Below are 19,915 nucleotides of genomic sequence, written 5' to 3'. Positions count from 1 at the left end.
CCTTAATTTATTGATTTAGAAACTGTTCCTGAAAGCATTTGACAAACTCTAAGTCATCCACCCTTTTACAGTATGGAAATCCAAGTCAATACAGAGAAAAGTGCAGTTGGAAAATCAGTGCAAGGGCATCATCTCTTGAAAGTGAGGTCCATTTAACATTCTGATAACAGCAGGAAAACTGTCCTTGAATCTGGAGTTTCATTTTTATCAAGCTGCTGCATCTCTCTATGTGAAGTATATACTTTGGAAGGTCAAACCTGAAGGTGGTGTGTGTGGTTCATGGCAGGATTCTTAACAATGCGGAGGAACAGAGGAATCTTGAGTTCAGGTCCACAGATCCCTCAAGGTTGCCACTGTTGATAAGAGTGATTAAGGAGATGTATGATTTGCTGATCATCATTAATGGGGGATTGAGAGGTAATCTTGCTGTTCTATAGAACTCTGGTTAGACCAACTTGCAATCAGTTTTGGTCACCTCATTACAGGAAGGATGTGGATGCTTTGGAGAATGTGCAGAGACTTACCAGGACATTTTTACTTCAATCACTGCATCAGCAGATTTTTGTGTTTTACTTCCTTACCAGGATGTTGCCTGGATTGGGCATGTCTTTTAGATCAAGAATAACAGATCCCGGGATTTTCTCTTTGGAGCAACAATGGGTATGAGATGATGTATATACAACAATAGAAGGGGAAGAGGCAGAGATAGCATGGACAACCAATACCTTTTTCCTGGAGGTGACAATTGTATATTCCAAAGGACATCTGCTTAATGTGAATGGAGGAAAGTTTAGGGGAGATTTCAGATGTATGTTTTTCCACAGGGAGAGGTGGATGCCTGAAATGCATTGCCAAGGGGGGGGGGAGGTGGAGGTTGATGAAGGCTGGTACAATAGGAACATTCAAAATATTCTTAGATAGGCACATGGATGTAAAAATAAATAAAGGTCTATAGGTGTATGATAGAGAAGGATGAATAGATCAACACAACACCATGGGCCGAAGGACCTGCTGTAATGTTCTATGTTATCCACTATCCACAATGCCTCTAACCTTCGTGTCATCTGCAAACTTCTGACCCTTCACTCCAGTTCTTCATCCATGGCATGTATAAAAATCACAAATCTGATGTCCTGGAAGACATCCCTGCAGAATACCACTAGTCTCAGACCTTACAGACAAAATACACTCTTTCTACCCTCTGCCATCTGTGGGCAAGCTAATTCCAAATCCATGCAAACAGGATGGATCCAATTCCTTATGACTTTTTGGATGATTTGACCATGGGGACTTTTTCAAACATTTTTTTTGGATACTTTATTTTTAGTTTTAAGAAAATAGAGAATATTGGACCCAATTAATATAATAACAATAATACATTGAAAAACATTCATAAGGTACAAAAAAAAAGGAAAGTCCCTCTTCTCCCGGCACCCCCCCCCCCCAAATTTGAAAGAAAAGGGCCTTGTCAAACACTTTACTAAAGTTCATATCCATTGTCCTACCTTCATTATTTTCTTTTATCTGCTCCACAATCTCAATTAAGCTTGTAAGGCATGACCTTCCCTTCACAAAGACATTACCAACTATCCTCAATAAGACTATGCTTCTGCAAATGCTTGCAAATCCAGTCCCTCTCCAGTAGTTTGTCCAACATTGACATAAGATTCACTGGTCTATAATTCCCAGGATTCTCTCTATTTTTTGCACATTTGCCATCCTTCAATCCTTGGTACCAAGGATTGTAGTCGGGGAGATCATCGCCAACACCCCAGCAATTTATTCCCTCATGTCCCTTAGTAACCTGGGGTAGATCTTGTCCAGCCCTGGTGAATTATCTATCCTGATGTTTTTCAAACACTCCAGCATTACATCTTTCTTAACCTCAACATGCTCCAGCACATTTGCCTGTTCTAAACTGACCTTACATTCACTGAGGCCTCTCTCCTTGGTGAATACTGAAGCAAAGTATCCATTAAGGACTCTATATCTAGGCTGAAGGTCAGGGAGTTGTGGTCACTGTCACTGAAATGTTCCCCCACTGAGAGGTCTGTCACATGACCAGTTCACTACCCAGTACGAGATGCAATATGGCTCTCCTCCAATTGGCTTGTTGACAAACTGTCAAGAATTCTTCCAGGACACACCTAACAAATTCTGCCCTGTCTAACGTTTTGCCCTGAGGAGGTGCCTGTCAATATTTGGCAAGTTGAAGTTTCCCATTACATTTTTGGATCATTCCAAGATCTGTTGACTTACCTGCTCTGGTGTTCCGGTGGCTATTTTGAAGACCTGTCAAATACTCCCAATTGAGTGGTTGTTCCCTTCCTGCTTCTGACTTCCACCCATAATGACTCAGTAGATGATTCCTCTACAATGTTCTCCCTTTGTGCAGTTGTGATACTCTTCCTGATTAGCATTGCCAATCCTCCCTCCTTTTATTTTCATATCCCTTTAGAAACATTTAAACCCCAGAACATCATTCAGTCAATCCTGTCCATCCAAGTACCTATAATGGCGACATCATCATAATTCCATGTACTGATCCATTATTCATCACCCTTATTCTTAACATTTCTCAATTAAACATATTTCAACCCATCCAACTGACTGCACTTATGCGCCATTTACTGTCTGTCCTTCCCCACAGACTCATTACAAATAGCAGTAAACTCACTGACTTAGGATTTTCCAGATCTATTTGCCTATGGATCAAGGACTTTTTAACAAACCGTTTCCAGACTGTAAAAAGAAAATAGGCGCTCATTTGTCCCCTACTCTCACACTTAGCACTGATTCCCTGCAGGGTTGTGTGTTGAGCTCAATGTTGTATTCTCTTTATACCTATGACTGTGTCTCCGAGTATTTCTCTAATACCATCATAAAATTTGTGGATGACATGACTGTGGTTGGGCTCATTTCAAGCGGCAATGAGTCAGCCTCTAGGGACGAAGTCCACAGACTGTCAGTGTGGTGCTTGGAAAACAATCTGGTATTGAATTCCTTCAAAACGAAAGAGCTCATAATGGATTTCAGGAGGAACAGTATGGTCCCAGCTCCATTATAAATGGGGATTCCATGGAAAGGGTCACGATTTTTAAGCTTCTGGGAATGTATTTGGCTGATGATCTTTCTTGGACTATTAATGTCACCACAATAGTTAAAAAGGCACATCAACATCTCCATTTCCTCAGAATCCTTCAGGAAATCAATCTATAGGAGAAATTATTGGTGTCCTTCTATCGCTGCTCTATTGAAAGAGTGCTGACTTACAACATTCCTGTGTGGTTTGCCAGTTGTACAGCAGCAGATGAGAGGGATCTTCAGAGGTTTATCAATACAGCCCAGAAGATCATTGAGTGCTCCTTGTCCTCTGGAGGATTTATTTCGATCTCATATCTGGAAGGCAGCCAATATTCTTAAGGACATTACTCACCCAGGCCATCATTTGTTTGACCTCTTGCCCTCGGGTAGATGATATAGGTCCATTAAATCATGGACAAACAGAGTCAAGAACTGTTTCTATCCCAGAGCCATCCGAGAATTAAACTTCGCCAATTAGTGTATTTCTTATTGTTTTAATGCTACTTTTTTTCTTGTTTTTATTTTTTTTTTATATGCTCTTGTATGTTGTATTTGAGTACTGTGGGTTGTCTTTTCTTTTGCAATGATAATAAAGTACTTATCTACCTTTCCATCAGGTGTTCCACCATCTGATCTAACATCCTGGTTCCCATCCCCTGCCTATCTAGTTAAAACCCTCCTCAACAGCTCGAGCAAACCTGCCCACAAGGATATTGATCCCTCTCCAGTTTAGGTGCAGCCCATCCATTTTGTACAGGTCAGACCTTCTCTTTTTTTTTCAAAACTTTATTTATTAATTTTAACATATGAAGAAAGTAAGTAATTCACGTACAGAAAAAATACAAAATAAATTAATACAAGTACAAATTAACATAGTTAATACAATTCCAATCTCGGCATCTCCCCCTAACAACTAAAAACTAAGACTAAAAAAAAACTATTTTTAACCCCAAACCCCCCCCTCCCCACCCCCTCGATAAAGAGTGAAGAATTAATACTATTAGTAGAATTAAAAAAAATAAAAAATATATATCTTAAAAAAAAGATCGATATATATATATAAAAAACAAAAGAAATATTAATTAAGTATTAATTATTAATCCAAAATTTTTTTATTATATAAGAATATATATGAAAAAACAAAAAGAACTTAAACAAAAAAACAACTAATAAAAAAAACTAGAAAAAAAAGAAAAAAAAAGAAAACATATATATAGAAAAAATATATAATATTTTATAGAAAAAATATATAATATTTTATAGAAAAAATATATAATAGACCTTCTCTTGAAGAGATCGCAATAATCCAGGATTGAACCACTGCCCCCTTCATTACTGTGGAAATCTCCCTCCTCCCAAAACTAATTTATCTACTTCAGCTGAATTTTGTTTTTACTCTGAATTGTGGCCAATGTGCTCAGGGACTCATGGTTTTCTGGCATCAGTGAAGGGAGAATCAGCCACATCACTGTGCAAGCACTTTCTTGCTTCTGGGATTAAAGTGTTAATTTGTCTTGTTTCTTTTATGTTTTTCAGCAAATGACAATGTCAAAAAAATATAAAAATTATTCAGAAGACTGTCTGACAATCTGCTTAAAGTATCTGCTCTTTGTTTACAACATTATCTTCTGGGTAAGTGAGTCACCATTTTTAAGATAATGCAAATCACAGATCGAGCTCGCTTTTAACACTGACCTTCCCCTCACAAAGCCATGCTGACTGTCCCTAATCTGACCATGATCTTCTAGATGCATGTATATTCTATTCCTGAGTATCCTTTCTGATAGTTTCTCTTCCAGTGATGTATGGCTCACTGGACTACACTCTCCTGCATCATCCCCACTTCCCCATTATTTACTCCCTGATCCTCCAGGACTTCGCCTCTTACTAATAAGGATAAAAAGATTTTTGTTCAGGACCCTGCAGTCTCCTCTCTTGCCTTGGGATATATCTCATCAGCCTGGGGACTTCCACCTTCATGCCCCCATTTCTCCACATCATTCTCCCTATCACTATCCTCCAGGTCCTTTTCCTTAGCAAATACCAATGCAAAGTACTAACTTGGGTCAGGCCCTGGGGATTTGACCAACTTAATGCATACCAAGGCTGCCAGCACTTCCTCCCAAGTATTTGGCCTGCATTAGATTGTTTGCTTCAGTTCCTTCCATGATCTCTGTAAAGACTGATGAGAAATGTTCATTGAGGTGCTTGGGATCTTCTTCTTGCAGGTCTTCTCTACCCAAAGTGTTTCATAGGGTACAATTTTGAGAGATCCAGTATTGAACTCTCTTTAGTTGGTTCCTCTATATTTTGAATAGAAAACTTACAGAACACATTTGACGAACTCCAAGCCATCCAGCCCTTGTACGCTATGGGAGCCCCAGTCAATATGTGGAAAGTTAAAATCCCCTACTGTTACAACTTTGCTTCCTGAAGCTGTCTGCTGTCTCTCTACAGATTTGCTCCTCCAATTCTTGTTGATGATTGGGCAGTCTATAATACAACCCCATGAGTGAGGTCATACCTTTTCTGTTTCACAGCTTCACCCATATGGCGTCAGTCGACAAGCCCTCTGGCCTATCCTGCCTGAGCACAACTGTGATATTTTCCCTGACAATCAATGCCTCCCCTCCCCCTTTCATTCCCCCATTCTATCACATCTAAAGAAATGGGAGCCCGGAACATTGAGCTGCCAGTCCTGCCTCTCCTGCCACCAAGTTTCACTAATGACTACAATGTCATAATTCTACATGCCATACAATGTGGAACCAGGTCTTCAGTCCAACTCCTCCATGCTGATCAAGTGCCCCATTGCTCTAGCAGCTCGTTCTATTGATCCACCACCCTTTTGTGGAAAAGTGTGCTTCTTAGATCTCTTTAAAATCTACCCTTTCATACTTGCTCACCTAACATCTGTTACCTCTAGTTTTAGATTCCCCACCCTTGGATAAAAGACTGCGAGTATCCACCTTAGAGACACCCTCTCGTGATTTTATAAATCTCTTTTAGGTCATCCCTCCATCTCCTTCACTCCAAGGAAAATATCACAAGATATAGGAGCAGAAGTAAGCCCCTTGCCCCAGTGAGTCTGCTCTGCTAGCCTGTCCAGTGTCTAATTATAACAAAATTCCAGGTGTGTTTTCATAGTTGTGATGTGATATCCCAAAACTTGTACTCAGTATTGCATCTGATAGAGACAAGTGCTCTCTCCACCACCCTGACTAACTCTCACCACTTTCAGTGAACTGTGCACCTGCACCTCTAGGTCTCTCTGCTGCCCAGAGCCATGTAAGGAAGAATGAGAATGAGCAGACCCTACTGAAGGTGGAGAGGAGAGGATGTGTCTGGTGGTGGGATCCTGTTGTAAGTGCTGGAAATTCCAGAAGATAATGTGTTGGATGCAGAGGCTGGCGGGGAGGTAGGTGAGGATGGGTGTTAGGGGGAGGGTTCTATGTTTATTACGTCTGTGGGCAGAGGGGGGTCAAGGCAGATGAGTGGGAAATGGATGAGCTGCGGGTGAGGGCTGAGTTGATAAGCCACATTTGTGGAAGAAGGTAGACATTTTGGAAGATCTGGACTGAAGACCTCATCTTGGGAACAGGTGCAGCGGAGATGGAGAAATTGAGAGAAGGGGATGGAATCCTTGCAGGGGACATGGTGTGAAGAAGTGTAGTCATGGGAGTTGGTGGATTTTTAATGTATGTTTGTCTCCCGAGATGGAAACCGAGAGATCCAGGAAGGGGAGAGTGTTGTCAGAAATGGAGTTTGAGATGGGGTGGAAGTGGATGAAGTTGATAAGCTCATCGCGGGTGCATGAGGCAACCCTGATGTCATCGATATAACGGATGAAGAGTTTTTTTTTAATTTTTTATTTTTCACACTATAAACCACATTGATCAAGATACATACATTTTTCTTTTCAAATATATACAGTGTCGTTTTCTCCCCCCCCCTCCCTCTTCCCATCCCACCCTCCCTACCTCCCCTCCCATTCATTTAAAGTACAGAATCTAAGATACATTAAACCCGTCAAACAATGTTGTCACTCAATAAAAATAAAGAAGAAATTCCACTGAGTCAATTCTTTTCATTTCCTTCTCCTTCTGTCATTTTAGGTGGTAGATGTCCCTGGTAGGTTTTCTCTATTGTGTTTCATGTGTGGCTCCCATATTTGTTCAAATATTGTAATATTATTTCTTAAATTATATGTTATTTTTTCTAATGGAATACATTTATTCATTTCTATATACCATTGTTGTATTCTCAAGTTATCTTCTAATTTCCAGGCTGACATAATACATTTTTTTGCTACAGCTAGGGCTATCCTAACAAATCTTTTTTGTGCACCATCCAAATCAAGTCCAAATTCTTTGTTTTTTATGTTACTTAGGAGGAAGATCTCTGGGTTTTTTGGTATATTGCTTTCTGTGATTTTATTTAATATCTGGTTTAGATCTTCCCAAAATTTTTTCACTTTCTCACACGTCCAGATTGCATGAATTGTTGTTCCCATTTCCTTTTTACAACGAAAATATCTGTCAGATACTGTTGGGTCCCATTTATTTAACTTTTGAGGTGTAATGTATAGCCTGTGTATCCAGTTATATTGTATCATATGTAACCTCTTGTTTATTGTATTTCTCATAGTTCCAGAGCATAACTTCTCCCATGATTCCTTCTTTATCTTTATGTTTAAATCTTGTTCCCATTTTTGTTTAGTTTTACCATTTGTTTCCTCATTCTCCTTTTCTTGTAGTTTAATATGCATATTTGTTATAAATTTTTTGATTATCATTGTGTCTGTAATCACATATTCAAAATTACTTCCCTTTGGTAACCTCAAACTGCTTCCCAATTTGTCCTTCAAGTAGGATTTCAGTTGGTAGTATGCCAACACTGTATCTTGAGTTATATTATATTTATCCTTCATTTGTTCAAAGGATAGTAATTTATTTCCTGAAAAGCAATTTTCTATTCTTTTGATCCCTTTTTTCTCCCATTCTCTAAAGGAAAGGTTATCTATTGTAAAAGGGATTAGCTGATTTTGGGTCAGTATTAGTTATGGTAATTGGTAATTTGTTTTATTCCTTTCTACATGAATCTTCTTCCAAATATTGAGCAGATGATGTAATACTGGAGAATTCCTACGTTGTACCAATTTTTCATCCCATTTATATAATATATATTCAGGTATCTTCTCCCCTATTTTATCTAGTTCTAATCTAGTTCAATCTGGCTTTTCCCTTGTTTGATAAAAATCTGATAGGTATCTTAATTGTGCGGCTCTATAATAATTTTTAAAGTTTGGCAGTTGTAAGCCTCCTTGTTTATACCATTCTGTTAATTTATCTAGTGCTATCCTCGGTTTCCACCCTTTCTATAAAAATTTCCTTATTATTTTCTTTAACTCGTTGAAGAATTTCTCCGTCAAATGTATTCGCAATGCCTGAAATAGGTATTGTATCCTTGGGAAAATGTTCATTTTAATACAGTTTATCCTTCCTATTAGTGTTAGTGGTAAGTCTTTCCAATGCTCTAAGTCGTCCTGTAATTTTTTCATTAGTGGATAATAATTGAGTTTATATAGATGGCCGAGGTTTTTATTTATTTGTATACCTAGGTATCGTATTGCTTGCATTTGCCATCTGAATGGTGATTCTTTCTTAAATTTTGAGAAATCCGCATTATTCATTGGCATTGCTTCACTTTTATTTGCGTTAATCTTGTAACCCGACACTTCTCCATATTCCTTTATTTTCTTATCTAATTCTTTTATTGATATTTCTGGTTCTGTTAAGTATACTATAACGTCATCTGCAAATAAATTGATTTCATATTCCTTGTCTTTTATTTTTATCCTTTTTATTTTATTTTCTGTTCTTATCAATTCTGCTAGTGGTTCTATAGCTAACGCGAACAATAAAGGCGATAGTGGACATCCCTGCCTTGTTGATCTGCTTAAGTTAAATTGCTTTGATATAAATCCATTTACTGTCATTTTCGCCAATGGCCCCTTATATAATGCTTTAATCCAATTAATATACTTCTCTGGTAAACTCTGCGTCTAAAGCAACTGCTACTGTTGGAGCTTTATTCCCTTCTACTGCATGAATTAAGTTAATAAATTTACAAATATTGTCTGTTGTTCGTATTTTTTTAATAAATCCAGTTTGGTCTAGATTTACTATTTTTGGTACATAGTCGGCTAATCTGTTTGCTAATAGTTTAGCTATTATTTTATAATCTGTGTTAAGTAAAGATATTGGTCTATATGACGTTGGTGCGAGTGGATCTTTCCCTGTCTTTGGTATTACTGTAATTATTGCTGTTTTGCATGAATCTGGTAAGCTTTGTGTTTTATCAATCTGGTTGATTACTTCCAGAAGGGGAGGAATTAATAAATCTTTAAATGTTTTATAGAATTCTATTGGGAATCCATCCTCTCCTGGTGTTTTATTATTTGGTAGTTTTTTTATTATCTCTTGTATTACTACTATTTCAAATGGTTCTGTTAATTTATTTTGTTCCTCTATTTGTAATTTTGGTAGTTCAATTTTAGTTAAAAATTCATCTTTTTTGTCTTCTTTCCCTTCGTTTTCAGTTTGGTATAATTGTTCGTAGAATTCTCTGAAGTTTTCATTAATCTCCGTTGGATTATATGTGATTTGTTTGTCTTTTTTCCTTGATGCCAATATTATTCGCTTAGTTTGTTCTGTCTTAAGCTGCCATGCTAGAATTTTGTGCGTTTTTTCTCCTAGTTCATAATATTTCTGTTTTGTCTTCATTATGTTCTTCTCCACCTTATATGTTTGTAGTGTTTCATATTTTATTTTTTTATCTGCCAGTTCTCTTCTTTTAGTTGTGTCTTCCTTCATTGCTAATTCTTTTTCTATATTTACTATTTCCCTTTCCAACTGCTCTGTTTCCTGATTGTAGTCCTTCTTCATCTTGGTTACATAACTTATTATTTGCCCTCGGATGAACGCTTTCATTGCGTCCCATAGTATAAACTTATCTTTCACTGATTCCGTATTTATTTCAAAGTACATTTTAAGTTGTCTTTCAATAAATTCTCTAAAATCCTGCCCTTTAAGTAGCATGGAGTTTAATCTCCATCTATACATTCTTGGAGGGATGTCCTCTAACTCTATTGTCAATATCAGGGGTGAGTGGTCCGATAATATTCTAGCTTTATATTCTGTTTTTCTTACTCTGTCTTGCATACGAGCTGATAACAGGAATAGGTCTATTCTTGAGTATGTTTTATGTCTACCCTAATAATATGAATATTCCTTTTCCTTTGGGTGTTGTTTCCTCCATATATCCAAAAGTTGCATTTCTTGCATCGATTTAATTATAAATTTGGTTACTTTGTTCTTTCTGTTAATTTTTTTCCCAGTTTTATCCATGTTTGAATCCAAATTAAGGTTGAAATCCCCTCCTATTAGAATGTTCACTTGCGTGTCTGCTATCTTCAAAAAAATATCTTGCATAAATTTTTGATCTTCTTCGTTAGGTGAATATACATTGAGTAAATTCCAAAACTCTGAATATATCTGACATTTTATCATTACATATCTCCCTGCTGGATCTATTATTGCCTCTTCTATTTTAATTGGTACATTTTTGCTGATTAATATAGCTACTCCTCTAGCTTTTGAATTATATGGCGCTACTGTTACATGTCCTACCCAATCTCTCTTTAATTTCTTGTGCTCCATTTCAGTTAAATGTGTTTCTTGCACGAATGCTATATCAATTTTTTCTTTTTTCAGTAAATTTAGCAGTTTCTTCCTTTTGATTTGGTTATGTATTCCGTTAATATTTAAAGTCATATAGTTCAACGTAGCCATTTCATACTTTGTTTATCTTTCCTTTCCGTTTCCTCATCATCACATTTCCTTCTTATCCATTTCTGCTTTCTTGTTTTGAACACTTTATAAGACAACATTTCTAAAACATCAAACATTTCCCTTATTCTCCTATCTAAAATTTATTTAACACCACTATCCCCTCCCCTTCCTGAATTGCCCTTTCTCCCTTGTTGGGCAACCACATCTCCCCTCTCCATTTGGATTTGCGAATTCACTCGCAAGCGTCAACTGATTTCGCAGTGACTGTAACTCCTCCCCACCCAGCCCCCCCAGAAAAGATTTCAATTTTCATATATAACAAAGGTCACTCTCTTAATTCCCTCCTTACTTCCTCTCTTCCCTTTCATTCCCTTATTAATTCTTATCTATACTCTATATATTTTCCTTTAAATATGGATACACTCATGTACACACATATATACATACACACACACATGTATATATATACCCATATACACACATACATATAGTTCATGGTCATTTTCACTCTCGTTACATGTCTTCATCTCTCTGCCTGTTTTGTAGTTGTTCTGCAAATTTTCGTGCTTCCTCCGGATCCGAGAATAGTCTGTTTTGCTGCCCTGGAATAACTATTTTAAGTACCGCTGGGTACTTTAGCATAAATTTATATCCGTTTTTCCATAGGATCGTTTTTGCTGTATTAAACTCCTTTCTCTTCTTCAGGAGTTCAAAACTTATGTCTGGATAGAAAAAAAAAATTTTTGACCTTTGTATTCCAGTGGCTTTTTGTTTTCTCTTATTTTCTTCATTGCTTTCTCCAATATATATTCTCTTGTTGTATATCTTAAGAATCTTACTAAAATGGATCTTGGTTTTTGTTGTGGCTGTGGTTTCGGGGCTAAGGTTCTATGTGCCCTTTCTATTTCCATTTCTTCCTGTAATTCTGGTCTTCCTAGGTCCCTGGGGATCCAATCTTTTATAAATTCTCTCATATTCTTGCCTTCTTCATCTTCCTTAAGGCCCACTATCTTTATATTATTTCTTCTATTATAATTTTCCATTATATCTATCTTCTGAGCTAACAGCTCTTGTCTTTTTTATTAGATTCTTCTAATTTCTTTTAAGTCCTCTACTTCCATTTCTACGGCTGTTTCTCGTTCTTCCACCTTGTCCACTCTTTTTCCTATATCTGACATGACCATCTCTAATCTATTCATTTTTTCTTCTGCACTTTTAATTCTTCTTTTTATTTCACTAAATTCTTGTAATTGCCATTCTTTTACTGATTCCATATATTCTTTAAAAAAAATATCCATTGTCTTGCCTTTCCCTTCTTCTTCCATTTCTCTATGTTCTTCTTCTTCTTGCTCTGGGTTGGTCATCCGTTGTTTTCTTGTTTTCTTTTTACTCTCTTCTTTCTTGTTCTCTTTATTTTCTATGTTCTCTTCCTGTTGTTGTGTTGCAGCTGTCATTCTCAGCTGTGGAGATCGACTCTTCAGCTGGTCCCCCCTCCTGTCAGTGTTTTTTTTTTCATGCGCATCGCGCATGCGCAAGGAGTCGTGCATGCGCGGTTGCGCACTTTTACTTGGCTCCGAGAGCCATTTTTGTAGTCCCGAGCTCGGGACTTCAACTGACCTTAGGGAGCGGGCTTCTCTCTCCGCGGCGGGCCTCCTCGGACCTTCACCTTCTTCTTCCGACGTTCTTTCTTCTTCTCTTCTTCCCGTTGCTTTCGACTTTTCTTTCTTCGCTGCCATTTTCTTCCCACCTTTACTTTCACTTTGTTTTAATTTTTATGTTTGTGCCTTTGTGTTTTGTGTGTTTTTTTTAAACTTTTCCAGAGAGGGCTGGAGTTCCCTGACCAGACACTACTCCATCACGTGACTCCTCCTATAACGGATGAAGAGTTGAGGGGTCTGTGAGGCTTGCAGCATAGATTGCTCCACAAAGCCCATAATAGGCAGGCATAGCTGGGACCCATGTGGGTACCATGGGTACTCCTTTGATTTGGAGGAAGTGAGACAAGTTGAAGGAGAAGTTGTTTAAGGTGACCACAAGTTCTGCCAGGCGGAGGAGGGTAGTGGTAGAGGGTGAGTAGTCAGGTCTCGAAGTGCTTTAAGACCTTTTGTATGGGGGATGGAGGTATAAAGGGATTGTACATCCATCGTGAAGATGAGGTGGTCCAGTTTGGGGAATTTGAAGGCATTGAGGTGATGGAGGACGTGAGGTGTTGCGGATGTAGGTGGGGAGGGATTGGACCGGGGAGGAAAGATAGAGTCATGGTAAGATGGAACTAGTTAGGTGGGATAAGAGCAAGCAGAGACATGGGTCTACCTGGGTGGTTGGGTTTGTATATCTTGGGTAGGAGGTAGAAATGAGCAGTGCAGGGAAAGGGAACAATGAGGTTGACAGTCTTGAGAGGGAGGTGACCAGTGGTAATGAGGTTGGAGATGGTGTTGGAGACAGTGACTGTGGGAAGGGTGGGACGAGGTGTCTGAGAGCTGTCATCCAGCTTCACCAAGGAAGAGGTTAGTGCGCCAGACCATAATAGCACCACCCTTATCTCCAGATTTGATGGCAATATTGGGATTGTTGCTGTGAGAGTGGAGGGCAGAGCGTTCGCAGGAGGTAGGATTAGAATACAAGAGGGGTGTGGTGAAGTTGAGATGGTTGATGTCTCTGCGGGAGCTGGAAATAAAAAGGTCCAGAGCAGATAGGACAAAGTGTCCAGGAGGAGGAAGAATGCTTAAGGCGGGAGAAAGGGATTTGGGGGGATGTGGGGGGGAGTCACAATCATAGAGGTAAAGCCTGCAGGTGGCAGAAGAAGAGTTTAGCATTTTAGCATGCGTGGAGCTCATTAAGGTGGATCCAGAGGGGGATGAAGGTGAGGCCTCTGCTGAGGAGCGAGTGCTCTGTCTCAGAAAGGGGAAGGTCAGAAGGGATAGTGAAGACCAAGCAGGGGTCAGAGTGGAAATTGGTGTTGTGGAGGGTATTGGGGAATTGGGAGGGATGGGGAGGTCAGAGGGTGGAGATGGAAAGTGGGGAAGGTTGGAGGGGGGAGGTGGAGGGTGGGGGGTTTGGCAGTGCCCCCCCTCCCCACCTAGTCTTTTGGACACCTACTGACATATTTCCATCCTTTGATGAAGAGCTCAAGCCCGTATCGTCAGTTATGTATTTTTACCTTTGCTATATAAAGAACACTGCTTGACCAGCTGAGTTTCTCCAGCATTGTGTTTTTACTTCAACCATGGTATCTGCAGATTTTCATTGTTTTACTTCTGGAATATTCCATCATGTTTATCTTTACATTTGAAATGTTTTCTGTTTTTTAGAATAAAGCTCTTCCGATTGAACGTATGTAAAATCCAAGTGATTTCCTATATTTGATTGTTCAACCTTCTGTGCTTCAAGGTGGCTGGTGCAGTAGTGCTCGTCATTGGCTCATGGACACTCAGTGAAAAAAAAGACTACCTCAGCCTCCTGCCGTCCAGTACATTTGTCGTCTCTGCAGGTATCCTGGTCTTCACGGGATGCCTTGTCACCATCTCTGGGTTCCTTGGCTGTTGTGCCATTGTTCGAGAACAGAAGTCTGCTCTTGTGACAGTAAGTGCATGATCTGAGATCAACCTGCAATAAGTTCTGATGTCTGAAGATCATTGACATTGAATAATCAAAATAAGGTGTAAAAAAGCAAAGCATTTTATTGATACTACATGTTCTTGCTTCAAAGAGACTTTTGCCTGGAAGTCTAACTAATGTCTTATCAAGAAAGAGGCAGCTAATGCAACTGCCTGACCGTGGATACTCAGATGATTTTCTGAGAAATTTGGGGCAGAGTTGGAAAATTTTGTGTATTTACATCCTTTATTCAATTATTTAAACTGTCTCGCTTGTGGTTCTCTTGTTAAATTCTGGAATTGTTTCTCTTAATCAATGGACTGTAAATATGTTGTGGTTATTGTCTAAGGACAAAATGAGAAGTTCAGTGAGGTGCCACACCTGTCCCCCCCACCATCCAGAGATTTAAACAGACCTCCAGGTGAAGCAGGTTTATTTGCACCTCCACCAATCTCATCCACTGCATTCAGTGCTTCTGAGGTGGCCTCGACCACCACACCAGGTGCAAACCAAGTGACTGTGTGTAGCCATAGAACGTAAAGTGCAAAAAAACATTTGACTTTTCTAGTCTGTGCCGACCAATAAAACTAGCTAGACCTACTGACCTCTCATTCCATAACCCTCCAGACCTCTCATCCATGTATTTATCCAATTTATTTTTAAAACTTGAGATTGAATCTGCATTCATTACATCAGATGGCAGTTCATTCTACACTTCTCCCACTCTATGATCCGTCGTATTTATCTCCGCCCAATATAATTGGAAACATCCTACTCACATCTACTCTGACTATACCCCTCATAATCTTATAAACCTTGATCAAATTTCCCCTCATTCTTCTTCGTTCCAAGGAATATAGACCTGACCTGTTTAATCTCTCCCGGTAACTCAACTCCTGAAGACCCAGCAACATCTTAGTAAATATTTTCTGAACTCTTTCAATCTTATTGATATCTTTCCTGCTGCTAGGTGACCAGAACTGCACAAAATATTCAAAGTGTGATCTCTCTACTCATTACTTTGATTTATAAAGGCTTCAATGTCAAAAGCTTTCTTTACAATCCTGTCCACATGTGATGTCACCTTCAGCCAACAATGTATATGTATTCCCAGTTCTCTTTGCTCTTTCGCACTCCTCAATGGCCTACAATTTACTGTATACATCCTACCCTGATTTGCTCTTCCAAAGTGCAAGTGTTATCTCAAGCCCAATGATGGGTTTGAATAACCCATGATCTATGTTTGCTGCCTGCATTCTGTCCCAGTGTCCATCTGGACTTCAGTTATTTTTTCAATCTTTTTATTAACTTTTTTTCTAAAAATATATAGATAAAAGATTGATGCATAACACTGATACAGCTGTAACAAAGTAAGAAAACACATTAACAGAATTTTATTTAACCTTGTACAACATTACTAATTCAATGATATACTGGAAAAGAAAAGCAAAAAAGAGAGAATTTTTTAAAAAGTATATAATTATATAATCCAAGCCCTAAACCATTTCAAAGTTGCATGGCAATATAAAGAAGAGGCATGCTACTAGTGAAAATAAGAAGAAACGCAAATCCATGAGAATCAGAAGTTATATAATTATTCCATTCAAGGTTATGAAAGTTATTCAAAAAGGAATCCCAAAGATTAAAAAATTTACATTTAAAAACACTTGTTGAACATCTTATCTTCTCCAAAGTTGGATATGACATCATAATATGTCCTGCCCACTCATAGTTATAAGTGGGCAGGACAGCATCTTTCCATCTGATCAAAATTACTCATCTTGCAATAAGAGAAGACAATTTCACCACATCCTGTTTAATCATCCAAATAAGGCTATTAATGGATCTGGTGTTAAGTTTGCACTAATAATTATGGATAAAGTACAGAAAACCTCTTCCCAATATTTAACTAGGGTCAGACTAGACTCAAAGATGTGAATTAGAAAGCTGTCCTCATTCTTACATCTGTCACAAAGACAGCTAATATTAGGGTAAATATGAGCTAATTTAACTTTTGACATATAAACTCTGTGCACAACTTTAAATTGTAATAGTGAGTGACGGGGACATAGAGAAGATGCATTAATTAACTTAAAAATTGAATTCCAAGTATCTTTGATATACAGAGGTTCTGCTCCCATGTCTTTTTAGTTTTGTCCAATGAAGTTTCCCTTGATTTCAACAAAGCGTCATATACAACTTATACAATAACCTTTCATAGAATGTTTGAAGATTATAAATTGTTTCTATCAAATATATAATAGGTGCCTGGAAAAGTTGGGATAATTGAGATTGGAGGAAGTCCCTAATTTGCAAATGTCTAAAAAAAATGAAAATTTTGTAAAATAAACTTAGTGGAAAGTTGCTCAAATGTAGCAAGATTATTATCAAAAAATAAATCATAAAAACATTTCATACCTAATCTGAACCATTTCTGAAAAGCAGAGTCCATCAAAGAAGGTTGAAAAAAGTAGTTTGATATGGAGTAACAAGAAGAAACCTATGGAGTCCAAAATGTTTTCTAACCTGAAACCAAATCCTAATTGATTGTTTGACCACTAGATTATCAATCTTTTTACTAAAAAAAAGGCAATAACTCGCCAAGTAAAGAAATAATGGCATTTTTTTTAGTCGAATTCCACTCCAAATCAACTCAGGCTGGGCCACCCGCTTTGTTATTATAGTATTGTGGTGCACTGAGGTAGCAGCGAGCAAGCACAAAATTCGAAAGACTGTACAACAGGGTTTATTCCAGTAAAAGTCTGAACACCAGTTCATGCCTTGGTGGCTCCCTGTGTGACTGCCTCAGGTAGGACCAGCTCAGATCTATATTCAGGTCGGCTGATTGACAAATGGCCAGGTGCAGTCAGCCCCTTTGGTGGTCTTCCTGCAGGAACAGAGATCACCCCCTATAGCAGACTGGTGGTCATATTCACCCCCTTCTTAAAATTGTCCTGGGAGGGGCTGGGTGGTATTTACAAATTTAGACACTCTGGCGGCCGTCGGAGTCTCTGAAACTCTCTCAGGGTTGGATCCTGGTCAAAGGTCGGTGAGAGTGTGGTTGCTGCCTTAGGGCTGGCTGGGTCCATTGTAGCCGTGGCAGGCGTCGGTGTGGGCAGTCTATTTGCACGTCTGTCCTCGGTGGGGGGGGGGGGGGGGGGGGGCAGGTGGGTGTGGTCCGCCAGGAGTGGGGTTCTCTGGAGGGGCGGAGGGAGGGGGTCGTGATGGTGGGGGGTGGGGCCCCTGCTGGTGCCAGATCCCTGGTTGAGATGGTGTCCTCACGGCCATTGGTGTACCTGATGTAAGCATAGTTGTGGTTGGCATGGAGGAAGAGCACCTGCTTGACCAGCAGGTCGGCCTTGTGGGCCCACATGTATTTGTGTGGGAGCACCAGTCCTGGAGATGTGAACCAAGTTTGGAGTGAGATTTTAGTCGCCAGTTTCCTGGGGAATGAGAAAAGGTGCTCGTGAGGGGTCTAATTGGTCGCCGTGCACAAGAGTGACCTAATGGCATGGAGTGCCTCGGGGAGGGCCTCTTGCCAGTAGTCAATGGACCAGCCTCTGGACCTCCGGGCCAGGAGGATGCCTTCCAGAACACACCATTTTCTTGTTGACCCTAAGTTTGTAACTAGTTGTACAACTAGTCAAAATGCCTCACGCTAACAGATGCTGCACCGCTCCTCACTCATGAGGCTGGACCCCCAATCACTGTGGATGAATGCTGGGTATCCGAACATGGTGAAGATCTGCGTCAGAGCCCTGATAACAGTGGCTGTGGTGGTGTCAGGGCAAGGACTGGCGAGAGGAAAACGGGAGTATTCCTCTACGACCGTGAGGAAATAGATGTTCTTGTTCGTGGAACGTAGGGGGCCCTCGAATTTGATGCTAAGCCATTCAAAGGGCCGAGTGTCCTTGATGACATGGGCCTGTGATGGATGGAAGAAGCACGGTTTGCACTCCGCACAGACTCTGCATGACCCGGTCATGGTCCTGACTTCTTGTACGGTGAAGGGGATCTTCCTGGACTTGATGAAATGGTACAGGCACGTGACACCCGGGTGACAAAGGGTGCATTGCAGTGTCTGCATTTGGTCAGACTGCACCGTGGCGCAGGTCCGGGATAGGGTGTCGGGGAGTCCTTGAACTTCCTTGATGGTACTGGATGTCATAGCTGAACATAGCCAGATCAACTCTCCAGTGCAAGATCTTATCGTTCTTGATCTTGCCTTTATGTGTGGAGCTGAACATGAAAGCCACTGCTTGCTGGTTGGTGAGGAGGGTGAACCTCCTGCCTGCCAGGTAGTGGCACCAGTGGCGGACCGCCTTCACAATCACCTGGGCCTCTTTTCAATAGCAGAATGTCCAAGCTCAGAATCGGGGATGGTCCTGGAGAAAAAGGCCACGGGTCGCCCCACCCCCCCCCCCACCTGGGCATGGGCAACATCAGAGGCATCGCACTCCACCTGGAATGGAGTGTCCTCGTCCACAGCCTTCATTGTGGCATCGGCAATGTCCTACTTGATGTGAGCGAAAGCTGCTTGCGCCTCAGGGGGTGAAAGGAAAGGTGGTAGCTTGGGCCAGTGGGCAGACCTTGTCCGAGAAACAGGGGACCCACTGGGAGTAATAGAAAAGTCCAAGGCACCTGCGGAGGGCCTTGAACATGTGGGGGAGGGGCAGTTCCATCAGTGGACACATGCATTCTGAATCAGGACCGATGACACCATGTTCCATGATGTACCCTAGGATGGTGAAGTGGGCCGTGCTGAACACGCACTTCTCTTTGTTCAGCTCCTCGGACGTTCAGAGAAAGCTCTCCAGGTTGTCATTGTGGTTCTGCTGGTCATGGTCGCAGATGGTGACATTGTCCAAGTACGGGAAGGTTGCTCTTAGTTTGTGTTGGTCTACCATGTGGTCCATCTCCCGCTGGAAAACAGAGACCCCATTAGTGACCCCAAATGGAACCCGGCAGAACTGGTAGAGGCGCCTGTCTGCCTCGAAGGTGGTATACGACATCCCGGGTATGAATAGGGAGCTGGTGGTAGGCCAACTTTAGGTCAATTGTTGAGAAAATCTTATAGCAGGCTATCTCATTGACCCTGTCAGCTATTTGGGGTAGCGGGTAGGCGTCCAGTTGGGTGTACCAGTTTATGATCTGGCTATAATTGATGAGCATCCTCGGTTTGCTAACCCCTTTTACCACTTGGGCTCTCCAGGGACTGGTGCTGGGTCTATGATACCTCCTGCCAAAAGACGCCTCACTTCTGCCTTAATGATGGCCCAGTCGGCCGTGCAATAACGCCTACTCATGGTAGCTATGGGCTTGCAATCTGACATAAGGTAGTTGAAGAGGGTGGGAGGGGTTACCTGTAGTGCGGAGAGCCC

At 40.4% G+C, this 19,915-nt stretch overlaps 1 protein-coding gene across 12 annotated transcripts in view; it reads left to right on the top strand.

The window, feature by feature from the left end:
* The window catches only part of LOC138746293 (tetraspanin-11-like), a 179,257-nt gene that overhangs the window by 22,936 nt on the left and 136,406 nt on the right, over nt 1-19,915 (top strand). For 11 of the 12 annotated variants that reach the window (XM_069904513.1, XM_069904510.1, XM_069904503.1 and 8 more), the window contains 2 exons: nt 4,621-4,716; nt 14,328-14,519. In XM_069904513.1, the coding sequence (XP_069760614.1) occupies nt 4,624-4,716; nt 14,328-14,519 (285 nt within the window). In that variant the 5' untranslated portion in view covers nt 4,621-4,623. Of the gene's footprint in view, nt 1-3,701; nt 3,842-4,620; nt 4,717-14,327; nt 14,520-19,915 lie in introns of all 12 variants that reach the window. The other variant, XM_069904506.1, reaches the window with a different exon arrangement.

The sequence above is a fragment of the Narcine bancroftii genome, chromosome 11, assembly GCF_036971445.1.
Source record: "Narcine bancroftii isolate sNarBan1 chromosome 11, sNarBan1.hap1, whole genome shotgun sequence".
Classification (NCBI taxonomy): domain Eukaryota; kingdom Metazoa; phylum Chordata; class Chondrichthyes; order Torpediniformes; family Narcinidae; genus Narcine; species Narcine bancroftii.
The sequence above is the reverse complement of the archived record's forward strand: the minus strand, read 5'-3'. Positions and strand labels throughout refer to the sequence as shown.